This window comes from Coregonus lavaretus (assembly GCF_964263955.1).
Source record: "Coregonus lavaretus genome assembly, chromosome: 14".
In the NCBI taxonomy this organism is placed as follows: Eukaryota; Metazoa; Chordata; class Actinopteri; order Salmoniformes; family Salmonidae; genus Coregonus; species Coregonus lavaretus.
Genome location: NC_140001.1, coordinates 25,686,196 through 25,707,551, shown reverse-complemented (window position 1 = coordinate 25,707,551; position 21,356 = coordinate 25,686,196). Strand labels below are relative to the sequence as shown.

The 21,356-nt window shown below is 40.1% G+C and overlaps 2 protein-coding genes across 2 annotated transcripts in view; both read left to right on the top strand.

The window, feature by feature from the left end:
• The window catches only part of LOC311141604 (AP2-associated protein kinase 1-like), a 73,360-nt gene extending 64,271 nt beyond the window's left edge, over positions 1-9,089 (top strand). The window contains exon 19 of the mRNA XM_084176979.1: positions 1,045-9,089. Within this exon, the coding sequence (XP_084033105.1) occupies positions 1,045-1,883 (839 nt within the window). The 3' untranslated portion in view covers positions 1,884-9,089. The remainder of the gene's footprint in view (positions 1-1,044) is intronic.
• Positions 9,090-9,832: 743 nt separating this feature from the next.
• Positions 9,833-21,016, top strand: nfu1 (NFU1 iron-sulfur cluster scaffold homolog). The gene is made up of 8 exons (XM_084177033.1): positions 9,833-9,915; positions 10,509-10,609; positions 13,433-13,568; positions 14,019-14,085; positions 14,274-14,391; positions 19,430-19,493; positions 19,615-19,789; positions 19,893-21,016. Exons 1-8 carry the CDS (start codon positions 9,857-9,859, stop codon positions 19,926-19,928), a joined length of 756 nt encoding a protein of 251 aa, XP_084033159.1. The 5' UTR covers positions 9,833-9,856; the 3' UTR covers positions 19,929-21,016.
• The last annotated feature ends 340 nt before the right edge of the window (positions 21,017-21,356 follow it).

The window sequence follows — 21,356 nt, the reverse complement described above, 5'->3', positions numbered from 1 at the left end:
AATGCTCACATTTCAGACAGCGAATGCTGTCAGTCTGGCAGCTCATAAATGCGCTAATAGCTTTCAGAAGCCTCCACGTTTTGCAACAAAAATAAATAATTTTGCCCTATTGATCAAAACACAGTATTATCTCATTGACGCTACAGTATGGAAGTGCCCAATCATCCTATTACACCTCGGTGCTCTCACAGTTAAGCAACTAACACACTGCACTCTTACATGGGGTTGAGTGCTCTCACTGACTGTAGAACTCTCACACCTAGTTTCTTGCCTTTCAATCCACTGGGAGGTTGAGTAGCTTAGAGCTACAGTTCCACCTCTTCTCTTACTCACATCCTGCCCAGCTCTTTGCCCTCTGGCTGACTCTGAACTGTGCCCTACAATGGCTGCTACTAACCCTCTTCCTCTGGAGCTGCCGGCTAACTCCTGCTACCTGCACCACCAAGGTAAGACTGCCCCTGTTTCTGCCCCCCCAATCTCTGTCTGTCTGTCTGCTCCTGTGAGTCCTCTCACTCCTTGTTTCCACGGGTCCACTTGCTCCTTTAAGTCCCTATATCTTTATATAACTTACGAATAACAACCATAAATCTGCCAGTATTACGCGCTCTGAAATGGTACATGGAATTGTTTTGTTGAGGTGTTGAGTGTATCTGCTTAGAGGATGTTGCAGGTGTTCTGAAATCAATTAGTGGAAACAAGGTATTTTTTGTTGTTGTGGTGATGGTGCTGAATAGTCTTGTTTGTCACATTGTGTCTGTTGTGTTTTTGATGTAGTCGTGCTGGCTTGCTGCTGTTGGACCATTGTGCTGTTGTTGCTGTTTCCATGGTGTTTACTTGTTTGCAGTAGAGCTGTAGTACTTGTCATCTTTGGGATTGACTTATTGATGCTCCGTTAGACCATAGGACCACAGACCGTAGTGTTCAAAGCTGCGAGAGGTTTCTCAATGTCAACTCAATTGATGTATAAATATAAGTATTGATGTATTATCTCCGTTTATACATCTTAAGTCTTATCCTTTACTTTGTGTCTTCTCTCCTCTGCAGAGCTGAAAGGGGTGAGTAATGGCTACGCTGTGCTGGACGAGGGGGGTTCAGAACTTGAGCTGCCTGGAGAAGGCCACAGAGCAGACGAGTGCTGTTTCCACTCCAGCGATGAGGAGGAGGATGAGGAGGAGGAAGATGAGAGAGTAAAGGAGGAGCAGGGCAGGAGGGCCAGTGAGAGTGATGAGGTGGTCCATGACTGCAGTGGCTCCAGACCTTTGCTGCTGGATTCAGATGAAGATGAGGAGCAAGGGTCTGAATTACCCCTCCCATCCTCCCAGCCGTCCCTATCACACCCACAACTCTCCACTTCCTCCCACCAACCTACCCCATCCCTCCATGCCCCATCCCAGAATCATTCCCGCCAGATGCCCCAGCAAACTTTGGTGGTTGAGGTTGTCCCTGATGTCTTCTCCAAAGCCCCCTTCAGGATTGGACAAGAGGAGGCAGGTGATGTGTTCGCAAATGCCCCCTTCCCACGTCCCCCCGTTGTGGCTCAACAGCATCCAGATGTTTTCCTGCAGGCCCCCTTTGTGAAGCCCAAGACCCAGCACCCTCACCCAGCTGTGGTACACCCTGTGGCCCCTGAACCAGCCCTCTTGAGCCAGGTGGCCCCGCAGCCTTTCCGCCCACAGGCCCTGGCCAAGTACTCCCGACACTTTGACGGCCCCTTGCCTCAGCAACCTGTGACAGCTCAGAGGGTGGTGTCCAATGTGAGCAGGCAGTCTACTGTGGGCTCAGTACCTGTGGGACCCTTACACTCCTGGACTTCAGAGGTGAGCTCCGTAGACCCCTTTGTCTCTGCGCCCTTTCACGTCAAGGCCCCACAAGAAAAGCCCTGAAAGCTCCCATCCTTCCCTACAGAGCAGGGGAGCCAGCACCTGTGCACACTACACTAAGGCTTACACACTGCATGCTGTCACCAGCACCGGGGCTGGACTGCAGGGCAGCGTAGAACTCTTAAGATCTTATCCTTATCCAAACGGATCAGTCTTGCTATTGCACAAGGTCATCAATGTGTTTTTTTGCTGCAGTAGAATCGAGGTGGGTCCTCCATATATAAACACTGTGTACGCACAAAAAAATTCCCCCAAACATGCATGCGCCAGCTTTTAAGCAAAAGTTGACGTTAGAATGTGTTATCCTCCCGCAAACTTTAAACCATGCGTATGCACAGTTTCTAGTGGTTGAATTATTGCATTGCAATTAAGGAAAAAGTAGCATAGTAGCTTTGTGAAGGAATACAGTGCCTTCAGAAAGTATTCATACCCCTTGACTTATTCCACATTTTATTGTTACAGCCTGAATTCTAAATGGATTTTTTTAAAAATCAATCTCACCCATCTACCCACAATAACCTATAATGACAGTGAAAACATGTTTAGAAATGTTTGCTCATGTTTAGAAATGTTTGCTAATTTATTGAAAATGAAATACAGAAATATCTAATTTACATAAGTATTCACACCCCTGAGTCAATACATGTTAGAATCACCTTTTGGCAGTGATTACAGCTGTGAGTCTTTCTGGGTAAGTCTCTAAGAGCTTTGCACACCTGGATTGTACAATATTTGCACATTATTTTTTTAATTCTTCATTCTCTGTTAAATTGGTTGTTGATCATTGCTAGACAGACTTGTCTTGCCATAGATTTTCAAGCCGATTTAAGTCAAAACTAACTAGGCCACTCAGGAACATTCAATGTCATCTTGGTAAGCAACTCCAGTGTATTCTTGGCCTTGTGTTTTAGGTTATTGGCCTTCTGAAAGCAAATCTGTCTCCCAGTTTATTTTGGAAAGCAGATTGAACCAGGTTTTCCTTTATTACGTTTCTTTTTATTCCAAAAAACTCCCTTGCCAATGACGAGCATAACCATAACATGTGGTCCTCTGTAGCTCAATTGGTAGAGCATGGCGCTTGTAACGCCAGGGTAGTGGGTTCGATCCCCAGGACCACCCATACGTAAAAATGTAAGCACACATGACTGTAAGTCGCTTTGAATAAAAGCGTCTGCTAAATGGCATATTCTTATTATATTATTATGCAGCCACCACCATGCTTGAAAATATAGAGTGGTACTCAGTGATGTGTTGTGTTGGATTTGCCTTAAACAACACTTTGTATTCAGGACATAAAGTTAATTTCTTTACCACATTTTTGGCAGTTTTACTTTAGTGCCTTCTTGCAAACAGGATGCATGTTTTGGAATATTTTTATTCTGTACAGGCTTCCTCCTTTTCACTCTGTCATTTAGGTTAGTATTGTGTAGTAACTACAATGTTGATCCATTCGTTTTTTCCTTTCACAGCCATCAAACTCTTAATTGTTTTAAAGTCACCATTGGCCTCATGGTGAAATCCCTGAGTGGTTTCCTTCCTCTCCGGCAACTGAGTTAGGAAGGACGCCTTTGTCTTTGTAGTGACTGGGTGTATTGATACACCATCCAAAGCCTAATTAATAACTTCACCATGCTCAAAGGGATATTCAATGTCTACCAATAGGTGCCCTTCTTTGCGAGGCATTGGAAAACCTCCCTGGTCTTTGTGGTTGAATTTGTGTTTGAAATTCACTGCTCAACTGCGGGACCAGAGGGGTACAGAGATGAGGTAGTCTAAAAAATGATTGCACACAGAGTGAGTCCATGGAACTTATGTGACTTGTTAAGACAATTTTTAATCCTGAACTTATTTAGGCTTGCAGTAGAAGGGATGACTCTAGACATTTCAGCTTTTCATTTATTAATTAATTTTTTTTTCATTGTTTTATTAATTTGTAAACGTTTCTAAAAACATAATTCCACTTTCACATTATGGGGTGTTTGCCAGTGACACAATCTCAATTTAATCAATTTTACATTCAGGCTGTAAAACAACAAAATGTGGAAAAAGTCATGTCAATTCTGAAGCCACTGTATATAATACTCTTATTCATAACAAAAACAGGTAGCTAAATATAATAAGATACAATCATTTGTCATTAGTGAGAAGAGCGAAAATCTATTTTGTCTTTGCATTCTAAAATAATTGGAAATAGGCGTCTATTTCCTATTTTTATTTCATTTCCATGATCATTTCATAATTAATGACTCACCTTTTCTGACTGTGATGGTTTCATGGTCGCGAAATAGCCTATAGACCTACAACAAATTAGTTTAGGCTACCATTCGTCACATCTCTCAATTAATTGGACCCATGTTACAATAGTAAATAGATAAGCTATGTCAAGTATTTTGCTCTATGCGATCCGACGCGAAGCGCAGTTTAACGGTAGAACAGACGGTTCACCTTTTCCATTAACGTTTGTAGGCTACGTCTGAATACTGTAATGTCAAATTTCTCTGGTAGACAGTTTGATTTATAAACATACATATTCTGAGTATACCAAACATTAGGAACACCTTCCTAATATTGAGTTGCACCCCGCCTTTTGCCCTCAGAACAGCCTCATTTCGTCGGGGCATGGACTCTACAAGGTGTCGAAAGCATTCCACAACGGTACTGACCCATGTTGACTCCAATGCTTCCCACAGTTGTCAAATTGGCTGGATGTCATTTGGGTGGTAGTTGAGCGTGAAGAACCCAGAAGCGTTGCAGTTCTTGACACAAATCGGTGTGCCTGGGCTGGCACCTACTACCATACCCTGTTCAAAGGCACTTAAATATTTTGTCTTGCCCATTCACCCTCTGAATGGCACACATACAAACCTTGTCTCAAATCCATCTTTAACCTGTCCTCCCCTTCATCTACACTGATTGAAGTAAATTTAACAAGTAACATCAATAAGGGATCATAGCTTTCACCTGGATTCACCTGGTCAGTTTGTCACGGAAAGAACAGGTGTTCTTAATGTTTTGTACACTGTTTATAAGCCTATCATAATAAATTCCTCACCTTTTCTGGCCAAGTTGAGTTCATATTCCTGACGTAACCATACAATAAATGACCATGCTCATCTCTCATTTAATTGGACCTATTAGATAGGCTATTATACGTTTTTGCTTATGCATCCGAAAGGAGCGCGGTTTATAACATACAGTAGAAATTTAACAGGTGAATAGACAGTTGATCTTTTGCATTGAAGTGTGTAGGCTAGCACTGTAAGTAGGCCTACTGTAGTTGTAATGTTTTCCAGAGTAGACAATGTTAAAAAATTTGCGGGCAGTGCAGCATATTTTGGTTGGGAAAAAAGTTAATGCAAAACATTATCGAATTCAAACGATCTGTTTACAGGTCCACAACAATTTGCAATTGTTTTTGTCTTTCAGAAACAGTCAGATACAGCAAATGTCACTGCAAAAGAAACCATTCTGCCAACACCTCCAAATACATTTGGTGAAGTTTGGCCTAATTCCAATACTTCCAAAGTATACAGCAAATAAGGGCGTTATTATCACCATAAAAGGTGAATGCTGGGGGTTTTCAGACAGAGTTATAATGCTTGTTCACGTGCACAGAGTTTTATCACAGGTCTGATTTATAACGGGAAATATGCGTATGTATGGCGTGCTCCAAGTTTATACATATTTAGTGTAAGATTTACGCAATGGTTAAAAATGAGGCCCCTGGTCAGTCTGTTGTCCCTGTGCTGGTAGCTGTCATATTCTTTGGTGTCAGAAGTAATCCTTTGGTATGCACAGAGGGTATGGCAGTCGTGTTTTTCTTCTGCCTACCTTAGTTTGCCCTCAGATTTTCTATCAGAGTGAAAACATTGCTTAATTTAGAGAGCTTCTTGTCTGGGATCAGTGTTGAGGATTAGATACAGAAAGGACACACCTATACTGCATATCCCCTGTTCTGGGCTCTACCACTCAATTAAATTTGACCCTCTGCTCTTATACTCAGTCCATTCCCCATTTCTCTCTAAGGCCCAATAAGGATTCCCATGACAGCCCTGGTCTCGCAGGGTGACGACGTCACTACCATTTCTCTACTCATCCAGGGGTTATCCTCTTACAGGGGCCCTAGAAAGGCCTCCTGTAGTGGTTCCTCTGTGTCTTATACTTCTGATATTTTGGAAGTAATCTGATGACCATTTTAGACCATTGAGTGGTGTACACGTAGGTTAAATGTACCTCTAGCAGTGCTGTCATATTTGATAATGTATTATAATATTAATCAGATGCTGGATTATGTTGCACATGTCAAGCTATAATGTATTTTGAGTTGAATTTTAGCCTTTGTTTTGTTCCTTCACCGATTGCTTTCTTAGTCACTATTAGTTGTGTTTTACTTGGTCACCTGACTCAGTGCTGCAAAAGGCAGCCTTATGTATCTACATACAGTACAGAACATACCTTATTGAGGTGAAAGGTCAGAGTTTCTCCTTACGCTTGTCCTCTCTTGTGGGTGCCTCTGCTGTATTTAAGTTTGTTGGTTTACTTTCATTTTGAACTGAGCAGGTTGCTAATGCTGTAGAAGTGAAGCCTTATATAAATCCTCCAATCTCACAATCAGCACTGTCGGCAAAGTCACTCCCAATCAGCACTGTCGGCAAAGTCACTCCCAATCAGCACTGTCGGCAAAGTCACTCACAATCAGCACTGTCGGCAAAGTCACTCCCAATTAGCACCTCCACTACACTCCCAATCAGCATCTACTGCTAATACTACCTTCACTGGAACTCTATGCACTCACAATCAGCACCTGCTCATTCACAATCATGTTCTCAATCAGCACTTCTACATTATACCTGCACTCAAGTCACCGATTCAAGATTTGTAAATGTTAGATGTGAAGTAGCTGTTAAGCCTTGTTCACACTGCAGGTCTTAATGCTCAAATCAGTTTATTTTTTCAAATATGTTTTGGAATACTGACTGTCTAGTCTAAGTGACCAAATCATGTGTTCAGACAGCAGTCATTTCCTGACGTGGCTACGCAAGTGTGTGTTCAGTGGTATAGGGTGATTGGTGGTGGTGCTCGTGCTTCCTATCACTCAGAAGTTATGTAGCAAGCTAAGGTGACAACAATGGATGCAGTAAAGAGGTCATTGGAACTCGACCAAAACAATGGAAAATGCATGGGGGAAATCCTGAATTTTATTTTATTTTATTTTATTTATTAGGATCCCCATTAGCTGACGGCAATGGTGACACCTAGTCTTACTGGGGTCCGACACATAAGGAAAAATACATTACAATTTACATACATTTAAAAACATTAACATGTAGTGTGTGTGTGTGTGTGTGTGTCAGTTACACATACATGTCAGTACATACACACAACAAGTAGAATCACCTCATTTACCGCATGTATGCCTGCCATGGACATTTCCCATAGCTTTGAATGTTAAAAATCAGAGTGTAAGAATACTTTTAAAGCCTCAAAACAAGTCCTTTTGGCTAGCCACAACAGTCAACTAACTATCTAGCTAGGTAGCTGTTTAGCTTTCTAGCATATTCACTAATTTGTTCGTAAACAATTAACAAGCTAGTTAGCTACCACATTCTTGTCATGTCAACAGAGTAGCTCGCAAGTAACAAGATATGCCAAATAAAAACCACTTGAGGGCAAATCAATTTGATTTGACCGTTCAGACAAGTCGCATGGACAGGAATCAGATTTGTATCTGATTTCAAACCACCTAATAATAATAATAATAATAATAACGAAGGTGGTTTCAAATGTGGCTTGAAATATACGATTCCATGTGCTTTTTGGCTGTTCAGAATGCAGGGAAAATAACAGATTAGAATTAGATATGCTGAAAAATAGGATTTGAGTCATTTCAAACTGCAAGTGTGAACAAGGCTTTAGACTGAGGGTGCCTCACTATTTCTACCTTTAGAATCAGCACCCCCTCTCAGAACATACCAGAATTACTACAACCCTTGTCAACACCTCAAGTGAAACACACACAGTTGGACAATAACTTTCACTTGTGGCGTCAGACACACACTTACCTACACATGCTCAAAAGACACAATTCCAAGTAAATGGTCAACACATGGTTTCATCATAAACCCGTAAGTGTTACCTTTTTGCTCTTCTATACCAGTTTTGCATTCCTTCTGTTTTGTATTTGTTTCCATAGCCATATGAAATGCTGATATGGTCTTTGACTATTGTAGAATCTTGAAGCACTTTTCAATGTTTGCTATCCACGACTCTGCATATTACCTGGTCATAGTGGGGACCAATACAGAGGTTTTAAACTACTTGATCCAAAGTAAGAACCACTCTCTTAAAATTAGAAATGATTGTTTTTTTTTTCTTTGTGATTACTCTTTGTACAACACATATTTTCATATGTGAATTCATCTGCCGTGCAAATGAATACTGCATCAGCAGCAATTATAATTGACTCTACAATAGTTTATTTTAGCAACGCTAGTATTTACACACTAGTGTTGCTAGGAATTAGCTTGCAAAAAAAACGAATGGGGGGGTTGAGAAAAAAAAAAAAAACATCTAATAGAACATTAATTAAACAGACTTTCCAAGCGTGGGTATGTTGTAGACCCTCTTCCTCTCCGTTTATCTCATGTCAAAATAAAAGTCCTGCAAGTGCGCCATACATGCACACAAAAAAGCAAGAACTTGTGGGGGACTTTTAATTTTGACATGAGGTAAGCAGAGAGGAACTGACCTCGCTAAGGAACTGCATGGGTCTACAACAGACCCACGTTTGGAAATTCTGTTTAATTATACGTTCCATTAGATGTTCTTTCTCAAATTCCCCCTGCATAAAGACAAAGCCTACAGACAATCGAGTAAGTTGAAATTGAATTTTATTTAACTTCTGGCTTTTCAGTTGTTTTCCAAGCTAATTCCCAGCAATGCTAGTGTGTGAAGTTTTGTTGTTAAAATAGTTTTTTTGTAGGTCCATTCCTGAAAAAACGTAATATCAAGTCTCTCACTGTCTTTGATTTATGACTGACTGTAGTCTGTTGTATAGGAAAGCACAGTGGCAGATTCTACAGCAAGCCTCCCCTGCTGAAACCTAAAGGCACCCATATCAAAATACTTGAGTCATGCAAAGCTTGCATTTGATGAACATTCATTTGTTGTATGTCCTTATGTAAAGATTAATAAATGAATGCAAAACAAGTCAATTTAATAGTTGTAATTTATGTTGCATTTGTTTAGATGGAATTGTCAATCAGTAAAGCAGAAGCCAAGGGATTAATAAAACGTGGTTAAAAATAAGTGGCAAGAGTTGTGGAACAGGGAGAGTAAGGGAAGACACCTGTATAAGATACAGGAAAGGTGGGGGCAGGGAGGTCCTCAGGCTGAGAGAGACGGGAGGAAAGTGTAGTCACAAGGCTGAGACTGTGACGCTCTAGGCTAAATAGTACATTGAAAGTGGTGGGGAAACATCCGACTGGGAGGTGTGATCATTGTCAGGAGGATGGCCCCGTGTAGCTCAGTTGGTAGAGCATGGCGCTTGCAACGGGTTGTGGGTTCGATTCCCACGGGGGCCAGTATGAAAATGTAGGCACTCTAACTGTAAGTCGCTCTGGATAAGAGCGTCTGCTAAATGACAAAAAAAGAAAGATGGAGACAGTGGAACATGTTCTATTTCAGTGAGAGAAAGGGAGCGATTGTTATTAGATTTTAGGATAAATGGGGTTGAAGAGCCAGGATTAAGTGACTACTGTGGGAATCTTCAGGGGATGTAGTTATGCATTTCGTTTCCTTAGGGAGACGAGATTATTGGGTAGGATTTAGACCTTCACTGTCTCTGGTCCACGCTCCAGTCTAGTTGGTGGCGGTAATGCACCTTAAAGTTGGTTTCCAACCGCGAAGAAGAAGAAGACGACGATTCAGCCCTGCAGATTTTACGGAAATTGCGTCAGTTTATAAACATCACAAACATGGCGACTTACAGGCAGGTCGGGAGGTTGTTGGGTATTTCTCTAAGAATTTCAAGTCCGTAAGTTGTCCTCTCTGTGGATTTGTTGAGTACTGAAGATATCTATTAAGCTTTAGGAATGCATGTTTGCGTCAACTAATTAGTAACTAAGCAGCTAGCTAACGTTAGCTAGCTAGATAGCTAGCTTGCTCTTAACTGTTTCATAAGCCAAGCCGAGGTCTGACGCAGATATCAGACTTGAGCTAACGTGATTATTGTAGCTCCATCTCCAGTTAAAAGTTATAACAGTTACAATATAATTGAACTGGTTTAATAGAACATTATTATTTATAGCTAACTAGTGGCTCAGCTTGCCTCTCACTGGGGGAAAATACACCAGCCCAGTAAGCACATAATGATGCAGTGGGAGTTTGATCACAGGAATATTTTCATAATGGGTTTTTGGAAGTAACATTTCTGCACACTATTTCATCAAATTGAATTGTTCATTTTCAGCATGCTGTACTCCAAAATGTTGTTACATCATGTGACTAATCAGATTATCTACAATCTAGCGTGACTGATTGTTTTTATTTAGCCTGGTTGATCGTGGTGATCAATTTACCCAATTCTTATCCTATCTTAACCTGCTCAAAATGTTTTTTTTTCTTAAGCCTTGCTGTGCGTGCATATCAGTATGCTGGACTGCATTGGACTCCACTCAACATTGGTGTCACAAGGAGATGGTCACTGCCACCATTTTCAGTTGTTTGTGGTAGGCATGAAAACCATGTAAAGTGTGTATTTACATTGCCTTCAGAAAGTTTTCATGCCCTTTGACTTTTTCCTCATTTTGTGTTACAGCCTGAATTTAAAATTGATTAAATAGAGATTTGTTTTGTCACTGGCCTACACATAATGCCCTATAACAGGATTCTTCAATTCCGGTCCTGGAGGGCCGAAACACTTCTGTTTTTTATTTCTACCTTGTAGTTAATTGCACTCACCTGGTGTCCCAGGTTTGAATTAGCCCCAGATTAGAAGGAGAGGATGAAAAACAGAGGTGTTTCAGCCCTCCAGGACCGGAATTGAAGATCCATACCTTATAATATCGAAGTGTAATTATGTTTTTCAAAATTAATTTCACCATGAGGCCAATGGTGACTTTGAAACAGTTAGTTTAATGGCTGTGATAGAACTGAGGATGGGTCAACAACATTGTAGTTACTCCACATTAGCCTAATTGACAGTGAAAAGGAAGCCTGTACAGAATAAAAAATATTACAAAACATGCATCCTGTTTGCAACAAGGCACTACAAGTAATAACCTTTTGTCCTGAATACAAAGTGTTGTGTTTGTGAAATGAATTCACCTTTCATCAGGGCAATATGCTAAAACACAAGGCCAAATCTACACTAGATTTGCTTACCAAGAAGACAGTGAATGTTCCAGTGGCAGAGTTACAGTTTTGACTTAAATCTACTTGAAAATCTATGGCAAGACCTAAAAATGGTTGTCTAGCAATGATCAACAACCAATTTGACAGAGCTTGAAGAATTTTGAAAAGAATAATGGGCAAATGTTGTACAATCCAGGTGTGGAAAATTCTTAGACTCACAGCTGTAATTGCTGCCAAAGGTGCATTGACTCAGGTGTGAATACTTACAGTACCAGTCAAAAGTTTGGACACACCTACTGAATAAATTGTTGAATAATAGTGAAAACATCAAAACTATGAAATAACACATGGAATCATGTAGTAACCAAAAAGTGTTAAACAAATCAAAATATATTTTAGATTCTTCAAAGTAGCCACCCTTTGCCTTGATGACAGCTTTGCAAACTCTTGGCATTCTCTCAACCAGCTTCACCTGGAATGCTTTTCCAACAGTCTTGAAGGAGTTCCCACATATGCTGAGCACTTTTGGCTGCTTTTCCTTCACTCTGTGGTCCAACTCATCCCAAACCATCTCAATTGGGTTGAGGTTGGGGGATTGTGGAGGCCAGGTCATCTGATGCAGCACTCCACTCTCCTTGGTAAAATAGCCCTTACACAGCCTGGAGGTATGTTGGGTCATTGTCCTGTTGAAAAACAAATGATAGTCCCACTAAGCGCAAACCAGATGGGATGGCGTATCGCTGCAGAATGCTGTGGTAGCCATGCTGGTTAAGTGTGCCTTGAATTCTAACTAAATCACCGACAGTGTCACCAGCAAAGCACCATCATACCACCTCTTCCATGCTTCAATGTGGGAACCACACAAGTGGAGATCATCCGTTCACATACTCTGCATTTTGGTTGGAACCAAAAATCTCAAATTTGGACTCAGACCAAACGACATATTTCCACCAGTCTAATGTCCATTGCTCGTGTTTCTTGGCCCAAGCAAGTCTCTTCTTATTGGTGTCCTTTTAGTAGTGGTTTCTTTGCAGCAATTCGACCATGAAGGCCTGATTCACGCAGTCTCCTCTGAACAGTTAATGTTTATGTGTATGTGACTTGAACTCTGTGATGCATTTATTTGGACTGCAATTTCTGAGGCAGGTAACTCTAATGAATTTATCCTCTGCAGCAGAGGTAACTCTGGGTCTTCCTTTCCTGTGGCGGTCCTCATGAGAGCCAGTTTCATCATAGCGCTTGATGGTGTTTGCGACTGCAATTGAAGAAACCTTCAAAGTTCTTGAATTTTTCTGTGTTGACTAACCTTCATGTCTTAAAGTAATGATCGACTGTCGTTTCTCTTTGCTTATTTGAGCTGTTCTTGCCATAATATATAATAATATAATAATATGCCATTTAGCAGACGCTTTTATCCAAAGCGACTTACAGTCATGTGTGCATAAATTTTTACGTATAGGTGGTCCCGGGGATTGAACCCACTACCCTGGCGTTACAAGTGCCATGCTCTACCAATTGAGCTACAGAGGACCACAAATATGGACTTGGTCTTTTACCAAATAAGGCTATCTTCTGTATACCACCCCTACCTTGTCTCAACACAACTGATTGGCTCAAATGCATTAAGAAGGAAAGAAATTCCACAAATTAACTTTTAACAAGGCACACCTGTTAATTGAAATGCATTCCAGGTGACTACCTCATGAAGCTGGTTGAGAGAATGCCAAGAGTGTGCAAAGCTGTCAAGGCAAAGGGTGGCTACTTTGAAGAATGTCAAATATAAAATATATTTTGATTTGTTTAACACTTTTTTGCTTACTACATGATTCCATATGTGTTATTTCATAGTTTTGATGTCTTCACTATTATTCTACAATGTAGAAAATAGTAAAAATAAAGAAAAACCCTGGAATGAGTAGGTGTCCAAACTTTTGACTGGTACTGTATGTAAATTAGATGTTTCTGTATTTCATTTTCAATACATTTGCAAAGATTCCTAGAAACATATTTTCACTTTGTCATTGTGGGGTATTGTGTGTAGATGAGTGAGGAAACACAAAGTTTGGAATAAGTCAATTGGTATGAATACTTTCTGAAGGCACTGGAAATGTCTCCATTTTGCAGAAGCTATATAAAATGTGTTGTAGCACCACAATAGCGCAAATGATTTTGACAATATTGTGCCCCTCTCTTTCCAGCAAGGACCATGTTCATTCAGACTCAAGACACTCCCAACCCAAACAGCTTGAAGTTTCTGCCTGGTCGCATGGTCCTCGAACAAGGAACAATGGATTTTGCTGCACCCCGGGAAGCCTATTGCTCACCCCTCGCTAGGTTAATAACTTAGGCTACTGAAACCATTCCTCCCGATATGGGATATAACTTTTTTACACATTTGGAAAAAAACAAGCAGTCTGATAGAGATCTTGTTACAGCCCTAACTTATCTTGGGCAACAAATCAAATGTTATTTGTCACATGCGCTGAATACAACAGGTGTAGACCTTACTGTGAAATGCATACTTACAAGCCCTTAACCAACAATGCCGTTTTAAGAAAATAAAGTTAAGAAAATATTTACTAAATAAACTAAAGAAAAAATTACACAATAGAATAACAATGAGGTTATATACAGGGAGTACCGGTACTGAGTCAATGTACGGGGGTACAGGTTAGTCGAGGTAATTTGGACATGTAGGTAGGGGTAAAGTGACTATGCATAGATAATAAACAGCAAGTAGCAGCAGTGTAAAAACAACATTGTAACTTCATATTATTTCTTCAGGCAGCTATTTAGAATCGATGGTGTCAAGGGTGTCTTTTTGGGTCCTGACTTCATTACCATAACCAAGGTAAGATTTCCAGTCATTTAAATCAAATGTTATTTGTCACATGCGCCGAATACAACAGGTGTAGACTTTACTGTGAAATGCTTACTTACGAGCCCTTTCCCGACAATGCAGAGTTAAAAAGTAAGAAAAATGACCAATTCATGGCTTAGAAATGATGAGAATTGCTCTGTTTCTGTCTTCTTATTCAGACAGATATAGATCTGGAATGGAAGTTAATCAAACCTGATGTGTTTGCTGCTATTATGGACTTTTTCACCTCTGGACTCCCTGTTGTCAATGAGGAGGACACCCCTCGTGCAGATACAGGCATGGAACATACACACAGACAAGCAAACACAATCACTGGTTAAGGCTTTACAAGACATGCACTTAACATAGGATAGGCTTTAGCAATAATGACTGTATAAAATCAATAATTCAAGAGCTGATGTATATTGTATGCACACACAAAAAAGGGGGGGGGGGGGATTTTTAAAAACTATTTTATACTAAAACAATTGCTTGGAGAAAGATTTTGTTAAACAATAAATACTTATTTTCTTCAAAAAGGTACAGGTCAAAATGATTGACACCCCTAATGATTCTTGTAAATAAAGTAGTCAAAAGTTAATTTGGTCCCATATTCCTAGCACGCAATGACTACATCAAGCTTGTGACTCTACAAACCTGTTGGATGCATTTGCAGTTGGTTTTGGTTGTGTTTCAGACTATTTGGTGTCCAATAGCAATGAATGGTAAATAATACATTGTCATTTTGGAGTCACTTTTATTGTAAATAAGAAAATAGAATGTTTCTAAACACTACATTAATGTGGATAATCCTGAATTAATCGTGAATAATGATGTGAGAAAGTTAGAGGGTCAAATATCATACCCCCAAGACATGCGAACCTCCCTTATTATTGGTAATTATGAGAGGTTAGCATGTCCCCTTATTGAACTCGTACCTCGTTCAAATCAATGTGTGATAATCACTGTCTATCATCAGTACCAGAAGTGGTCTATATATTCGAGCAAGTCAATTAATAATACAGTGTGACTTGCGTAGTGCGTGCATTTTGTCAGTCTCGTCGCTAACTAGTTTGTAACCTGAAAAAAAGGCCAATGTTCGCGAATTAATTCTAGTATAGAGTATAACGTGACATCATACCAAGCGGTAACATCAATGACAGGAATTATGGCGTGATAAACTGTCAATCAAGTAGCTAGCAATGTCTATCTGGCTAGTTAACGTTAGCTAGCTACGTATTGGAAATGGGTGTGTAGCACACTGTTTATACACATCAAAACGCTTAGTCGCCCTCATGACAAACATGAATATGTTTCTAAACACTTCTACATTAATGTGGATGCTACCATGATTACGGATAAGAATGAATTGTGAATAATGATGATTGAGAAAGTTACAGTGGTTCAAAGACCCTAACCCCAAGACATGCTAACCTCTCACCATTATCAAAAACAGGGAAGGTTAGCATGTCTTGGGGGTATGATATTTGACCCGCTGTAACTTTCTCACTCGTCATTATTCACGATTCATTCAGGAGTTTCCACAACCATGGTAGCATCCACATTAATGTAGAAGTGTTTAGAAACGTATTCTATTCTTATTTACAATAAAAGTGGCTCCAAAATGACGCTACATTATTTACCATTAATTTCTATTCGGCACAAAATAATTTGAAACACAGCCAAAACTAACTGAAAATGCATCCAAAATGTTTGTTGAGTCACAAGCTTGATGTAGTCATTGCGTGCTAGGAATATGAGACATAATACTAAACTTTGTTTATACGAATCTTTAGGGGTGTCGATAATTTTGACCCCTGCCAATTTTTTTTTGGAGCAATTGTATTAATATAAAATAATATAATTTCCCCCAAAAAATCTAGCTCAGTATTATTATTTTTTATTTTATACATTTACATTTTAGTCATTTAGCAGACGCTCTTATCCAGAGCGACTTACAGTTAGTGAATGCATACATTCTTCATACTGGACCCCCGTGGGAATCGAACCCACAACCCTGGCATTGCAAGCGCCATGCTCTACCAACTGAGCTACAGGAGGCCTTATTATTATTATCATTATTGGACAGGAAAAGGCACAACTCTCGCTCACCATTAAAACGTAGTAGTTTTATTAGACAAGTTTAAAATATTGACATTTTGGCCTTCAATGGCCTTCTTCAAAATATTCACAAAGGGAATGGGAAAGTTCATATAGGGCATGGGGAAAACAATTAGGGAGATAACTCTCTTCAGCTGGTTGGTACTCAGGGTGTGGTGGGTTTATCTTTATCAAGGGTATCAATTTCAGAAGTGTGTGTCTGTGTATACAGTACTTGTTGGCTGCTTTTCCTTCACTCTGCAGTCCAACTCATTCCAAACCATCACAATTGGGTTGAGGTCGGGTGATTGTGGAGGCCAGGTCATCTGATGCAGCACTCCATCACTCTCCTTCTTGTTCAAATAGCCCTTACACAGCCTGGAGGTGTGTTGGGTCATTATTCTGTTGAAAAATAAATTATAGTCCCACTAAGCGCAAATCAGAAGGGATGGCGTATTGCTGCAGAATGCTGTGGTAGCCATGCTGGTTAAGTGTGCCTTGAATTCTAACTAAATCACAGACAGTGTCACCAGCAAAGCACCATCACACCTCCTCTTCCATGCTTAACGGTGGGAACCACACAAGCGGAGATCATCCGTTCACATACTCTGCATTTTGGTTGGAACCAAAAATCTCAAATTTAGACTCAGACCAAAGGACAGATTTCCACCGGTCTAATGTCCATTGCTTGTGTTTCTTGGCCCAAGCAAGTCTCTTCTTATTGGTGTCCTTTTATTAGTGGTTTCTTTGCAGCAATTCGACCATGAAGGCCTGACTCATGCAGTCTCCTCTGAACAGTTGATGTTTAGATGTCTGTTACTTGAACTCTGAAGCATTTATTTGGACTGCAATTTCTGAGGCAGGTAACTCTAATTAACTTATCCTCTGCAGCAGAGGTAACTCTGGGTCTTCCTTTCCTGTGGCGGTCCTCATGAGAGCCAGTTTCATCATAGCGCTTGATGGTTTTTGTGACTGCACTTGAAGAAACTTGATATTCTTGAAATGTTCCGTAGTGACTGACCTTCATGTCTTAAAGTAATGATGGACTGTCGTTTCTCTTTGCATATTTGAGCTGTTCTTGCCATAATATGGACTTGGTCTTTTACCAAATAGGACTATCTTCTGTATACCACCCCCTTGTCACAACACAACTGATTGGCTGAAACGCATTAAGAAGGAAATAAATTTCACAAATTAACTTTTAACAAGGCACACCTGTTAATTGAAATGCATTCCAGGTGACTACCTCATGAAGCTGGTTGGGAGAATGCCAAGAGTGTGCGAAGCTGTCATCAAGGCAAAGGGTGGCTACTTTGAAGAATGTCAAATATAAAATATATTTTGATTTGTTTAACACTATTTTGGTTACTACATGATTCCATATGTGTTATTTCATAGTTTTGATGTCTTCACTATTATTCTACAATGTAGAAAATAGTAAAAATAAAGAAAAACCCTGGAATGAGTAGGTGTCCAAACTTTTGACTGGTACTGTATATACACACACACACACACACACACAGACAGTGTATATAAGTATTTGGACAGTGACACAATTTGCATCATTTTGGCTCTGTACGCCACCACAATGGATTTGAAAGGAAACAATCAAGATGTGCTTCAAGTGTAGACTTTCATCTTTAATTTAAGGGTTTTGTCAAAATTATTGTATGTACCATGTAGGAATTACAACCATTTTTATACATAGCCCCCCAATTTTAGGGGTTCAGAAGTAATTGGACAAACTAACATAATCAGAAATTAAATTGTGAGTTTTAATACTTGGTTGCAAATCCTTTGCAGTCAATTACTGCCTTAAGTCTGGAACCCATAGACATCACCAGATGCTGGGTTTCTTCCCTGGTGATGCTCTGCCAGGCCTTTACTGCAGCTGTCTTCAGTTCCTGATTGTTCTTGGGGCGTTTTGCCTTCAGCAAGTGAAATGCATGCTCAATTGGATTCAGGTCAGGTGATTGACTTGGCCATTGCAGAACATTCCACTTCTTTGCCTTAAATAAGTATTGGGTTGCTTTCGCAGAATGCTTCGGGTCATTGTCCATCTGCACTGTGATGCGCCGTCCAATGAGTTTTGAAGCATTTGGCTGAATCTGAGCAGATAATATAGCCCTAACAATTCTGAATTCATCCTGCTGCTTTTGTCAGCAGTCACATCATCAATGAATACAAGGGAACCAGTTCCATTGGCAGCCATACATGCCCACGCCATAACACTACCTCCACCATGCTTCACAGATGAGGTGGTATGCTTCGGATCATGAGCAGTTCCTTCCCTTCTCCATACTCTTCTCTTCCCATCATACTGGTACAAGTTGATCTTGGTCTCATCTGTCCATAGGATGTTGTTCCAGAACTGTACAGGCTTTTTTTAGATGTTTTTTGGCAAATCTGGTCTTCCTGTTTTTGAGGCTTACCAATGGTTTACATCTTGTGGTAAACCCTCAGTATTTACTCTGGTGAAGTCTTCTCTTGATTGTTGACTTTGACACAGATACGCCTACCTCCTGGAGGGTGTTCTTGATCTGGCCAACTGTTGTGAAGGGGTTTTTCTTCACCAGGGAAGGAATTCTTCTGTCATCCACCACAGTTGTTTTCCGTGGTCTTCCGGGCCTTTTGGTGTTCCTGAGCTTACCAGTGCGTTCTTTCTTTTTAAGAATGTACCAAATAGTTGATTTGGCCACACCTAATGTTTGTGCTATCTCTCTGATGGGTTTGTTTTGATTTTTCAGCCTAAGGATGGCTTGCTTCACTGGCATTGACAGCTCTTTGGACTTCATATTGAGGGTTAACAGCAACAGATTCCAAATGCAAATGCCACACTTGAAATCAACTCTAGACCTTTTATCTGCTTACTTGTAAATGAACTAATGAGGGAGTAACACACATCTGGCCATGGAACAGCTGAGCAGCCAATTGTCCAATTACTTTTGGTCCCTTAAAAAGGGGGGTGACCACATATAAAAAGTGCTGTAATTCCTACACCGTTCACCCGATTTGGATGTAAATACCCTCAAATTGAAGCTGAAAGTCTGCACTCAAGTCTTCAGCTCATATTCATTACTTAATTTCAACTCAGAATATGCTGTGGTAGACAGCTAAAATAATAATAACTTGGTCAATGTCCAAATATTAAAGATTGTTGCATCTATTTCCTATGTTAAATGTTATAAGTACTGTAAGTATATGTTTGCATGAACTGTTCCCTTTGTCTTTACAGCACCCTCAGATGATGATGATGAGGTAATTGCTATGATCAAAGAGCTTCTGGACACCCGAATCAGGTATTATTACAGTAGTTGTACATAGCCCTTTTCTGACATCTCCCTCCCTGTTGTCAGAAGTGTCTCTGCTCATTGCGGTATCGGTATGAATTAAAGTCTTAACTCATGTGGTTTCCCCCAGGCCCACAGTGCAGGAGGATGGTGGAGATGTCCTGTATTGTGGCTTTGAGGATGGCATTGTGAAGCTGAAGCTGCAGGGCTCCTGCACCAGTTGCCCCAGCTCCATGGTCACACTGAAGAGTGGCATCCAGAATATGTTGCAGTTCTATGTCCCTGAAGTGGAAGGGGTAGAGCAGGTTTGTACCCTGTACAAAATAACTTGCAGAATTTGAGATGATTCATGATTGCCTGTAGGTCCAATTCTCGATTTCACAAGATGAATTTCATGTACTTTCCCAGGTGAAGGATGAGCAAGAGGAAGTTGCCCAAGGCTGAGTCCAATGGAAACTACTGACTCTACAGACATTCCTCTCACCCTCTCCCCTCCAGTAGCCACTCCTGACTCCATCCTATAGCTGATTTAATGAGCATCGTAGAGGCCTGTCTAAAGCACAGCAGTGGCAAAAGAAGAACTGTGGGGTTATTTGGAGAGATTTCTAATTGAACATCATGGCAGTTTTCAGAGATTGTCAGTCATTCTGGCTATGGGATTCAGGGGGTAAGAGATGAACGCCTTGTCTGAAGTAGTGTCTTTGTCCTGCTGCTTGCTTTGAAAGGCTTGCAGGCTGAAGGACTCCAACTTGAACTTCTGTCTGACAATGAATTTATTACAGTATCTAGTGTTATCACACCATATAACTCAGTAAGTATTGGTTATTTAAAGCCCGATGCAGCCGTTTTATATCAATATCAAATCATTTCTGGGTAACAATTTAAGTACCTTACTGTAATAGATTTCCTTTCAAATGGGCAAAATAGCTTTTTAGGTAAAAAATTATTCTCAAGCAAGACTTTTGCTAAGACTGTCTGAAGGCAGTGTGAGTGGGTAGGGAAAAATTGAGAACTAGCTGTCATTGGCAGGGAGGTTTGGAACTGTCTTTGTTATTGGTCTATTCATTAATTTACCGCATGGTGATGCCCCCATGGAAAGCCGAAATTCCCGCACATGCAAACCTGCTGATTAGAAGGCCCTGTTTTGATTGTATTTTCAACCAGCAGCTATCAGGAAATAACACTGATCAAATTGTTTCACACTTTTACAGTATTAGGTCCATCAGCTGTTGTACAATATGATATACATTTTGACTGCATTGAGCCTTTTAAAAAAACAACTCCATCCATATACAACACAAATGTGCACACTGTAAATGTAAATAAATAAAATAAATTGAATTAGAGTATGAAATTATTTTCTTGAATGCCCTGAATATTGGCCACCAACTAATCTGTCAATTTGACAGGGGAAATGGTGCACAGATAGAGGATGGTCTGGAGGAACGTTTGAGTTTGCATTGGTTTTTATGTCTGTTACTATTATCATGTGAATGTATAATAAGCAATTAAAAACACCTCTATAAATTATACATCTTTGTTGAGAATTTATCATCCACTAACTCACATCTCAGTGCAGTACACGGTCTGTTAAAATGAGACAGATGTAAAGTACCAAACAAATATGGTGACAAACAGTTTACAAACTAAACTTGGAATAAATATGGTTGTCACTAGTTACCACAGCCGTAAACCCCACCTATTTCTAAAATATATATTTTCTTTAATTGTGATTTTAAACCTAACCTTAACCACAATGCTAACCTTTTGCCTAACCTTATATTAAGACCAAAAAGCAAAATATAAATACATTATATTTTACGATAAAATAGCCACCAATAAATATTGGTTGGTTGGTTGACACTTCACAAA

What these genes read in the sequence shown, in the direction of transcription:
- nfu1 (XM_084177033.1), top strand. Translation starts at nt 9,857, where the DNA reads ATGGCGACTTACAGGCAGGTCGGGAGGTTGTTGGGTATTTCTCTAAGA. An exon ending in CACCCCTCGTGCAGATACAG is followed by an intron (nt 14,392 to 19,429) that starts GCATGGAACATA and finishes TTGTCTTTACAG; the next exon opens with CACCCTCAGATGATGATGAT. An exon ending in CTTCTGGACACCCGAATCAG is followed by an intron (nt 19,494 to 19,614) that starts GTATTATTACAG and finishes GGTTTCCCCCAG; the next exon opens with GCCCACAGTGCAGGAGGATG.